We start from the raw sequence: 1,761 nt of genomic DNA, 5'->3' as shown, positions 1-1,761 counted from the left end.
CCTGCCTGGACAGGCACAGGGAAGCTGCTCAGGGCTAAAGGAGATGCACAGAGCTCTGGTACTTCTTTCCACTCTACCCCTGGGCAGGCTATTTCAGTATGGGTACGGCAATGCCTTTCCCATGTGTGTAAAGCTTGAGATTTTACATTTGAGGTCATCTCACCAGGCAGAAATAAGAGCAGCTTTTCTGTAGGCAGAGCTAAAATTGCTTTGTATGTCACATTTCCCCTGGAGGGTAAGTTTGACCTGAAATTTTCTTGATGACTTCTGAGGACACGCAACGAAGCTTTGGTGAAACGGGAACAAAAAGGTATCTGTTGTTTTATGGAAGTGTATTACAAAGCCAGCAGAGAGAAATCATGTTTTTCCCCCCCACCTTGCTTCACTTGGTCTTACTCAAGGGCAAAGCAGCCTGGTAACTCCTCACCTGCCTCCAGCAAAGTCGTTTGCTTATGCACTGACACATTGCCTCTCTGCCAGGCTCACCAGAGCTGCTCTGCACCGTGCTGGCTGACACACTTTGCTCTACAGTGCCACTGCGACACTGACTGTAGGCAACAAAAAATTAGAGCAAAATGATCAGGCACAGCAGCTACTACTGCTGTGTCCCACTTTGCTGCACTCTACAACCCACTGCCCTCCCGTTTCTCTCCCTTCTGCCCCAAAACTGTGCCCAAGAACACAGAGAATTCAGAGCTCATTTACATTGCAGATTCGGCTACCCAACGCAGCCCTTAGGCATGAGACAGAGACCTCTGTACAAATGCCCTTTGACACTCCACCCTGAAGGTTTACTGGTGCAGTGCCTGGAAGGCTTTCTGGAATGGTTTTGGTACTAGCATGGAAAGGTTCAGCTGTTGTCACCCCTCAGTCTTCCACAGAGGCCAAGTCACACCTCCTCCCTCAGCTCAGGCATTTGCTGCCAGCGTTTTAGGGCAGATCCAGCTCTGTAGGCAAATGGGGTTTCTCCTCAGGAGTTGGTGGCCTGCCCAGAACCAGGGTGGATATTCATGCCCTCAGACAACAAGAGAAGCTCCTGGTATTTTCCAGGTATCTGGCCAAACTCCCAAACAACAGCCTGAATCAGTTTTAAATCACACAGGGCCAGCACACGTTGTCAGTGTGAGCAGCTAAACCCTCTGCCACGGCAAAAGGTCCTGGTTCCACACACAGCATTGCTTGCAGGTAGCAGATATGACACTTCATCACAACACCTTCACCCTCAAGCCAACATTTACTTGCAAACCTCTTGATCTGCCTACCTGGGAACTGGGCTGCTTGGGCTCATCCATCCGCCCGGGAGACTCGCTTTTTGATCTGTACCGCTCAGTCACAGCAACCATGCTGCCAGAAGGGCTAAATCTGTGGGGTGGGGGAAGAGTGTCAACCGAGTTTTAATGGCCACCAGGTCACTCTGGTGTTTAGAACAACGGGTGAGCAATAGAGGCACCTGTATAGCATCTCTTGGTCCTCTCCAGCCTAACACACAGGAGCTGGAACAGCGCCAGTATAAAGGAAAAACCAAGTCATACTGGTCTGTGGTTTCAGTCTTAACATCTGAAAAATAAAACTGAGTCATTTGGCTTCCAGTTCAGTGACAGGGAGCTTTTTGGTCATGGTCACAAGCCTAGTGACTCAGGAACTGTACAGCAGGAGAAGAAACCATCGCTCTGAGGGCACCTCTGCCACCCACACCCTCCTCCCCCTTCCCAGTGTGAAACACGAGGGATGGGATGGACTCCAGGTGGGAAACAGTGCAAA

General features: G+C 50.4%; 1 protein-coding gene across 1 annotated transcript in view; it reads right to left on the bottom strand.

Annotated features, from left to right (window-relative positions):
• ZBTB37 (zinc finger and BTB domain containing 37) overlaps positions 1-1,761 on the bottom strand; it is a gene marked incomplete at its 5' end in the record, with an annotated part of 5,159 nt that overhangs the window by 1,978 nt on the left and 1,420 nt on the right. Inside the window, one exon of the mRNA XM_009073629.1 lies at positions 1,263-1,362. Coding sequence (XP_009071877.1) covers positions 1,263-1,362 — 100 coding nt within the window. The remainder of the gene's footprint in view (positions 1-1,262; positions 1,363-1,761) is intronic.

Source organism: Acanthisitta chloris, unplaced genomic scaffold (assembly GCF_000695815.1).
Source record: "Acanthisitta chloris isolate BGI_N310 unplaced genomic scaffold, ASM69581v1 scaffold24230, whole genome shotgun sequence".
Classification (NCBI taxonomy): domain Eukaryota; kingdom Metazoa; phylum Chordata; class Aves; order Passeriformes; family Acanthisittidae; genus Acanthisitta; species Acanthisitta chloris.
Note: the sequence above shows the minus strand (reverse complement) of the source record. Positions and strands in the feature narration are given on the sequence as shown.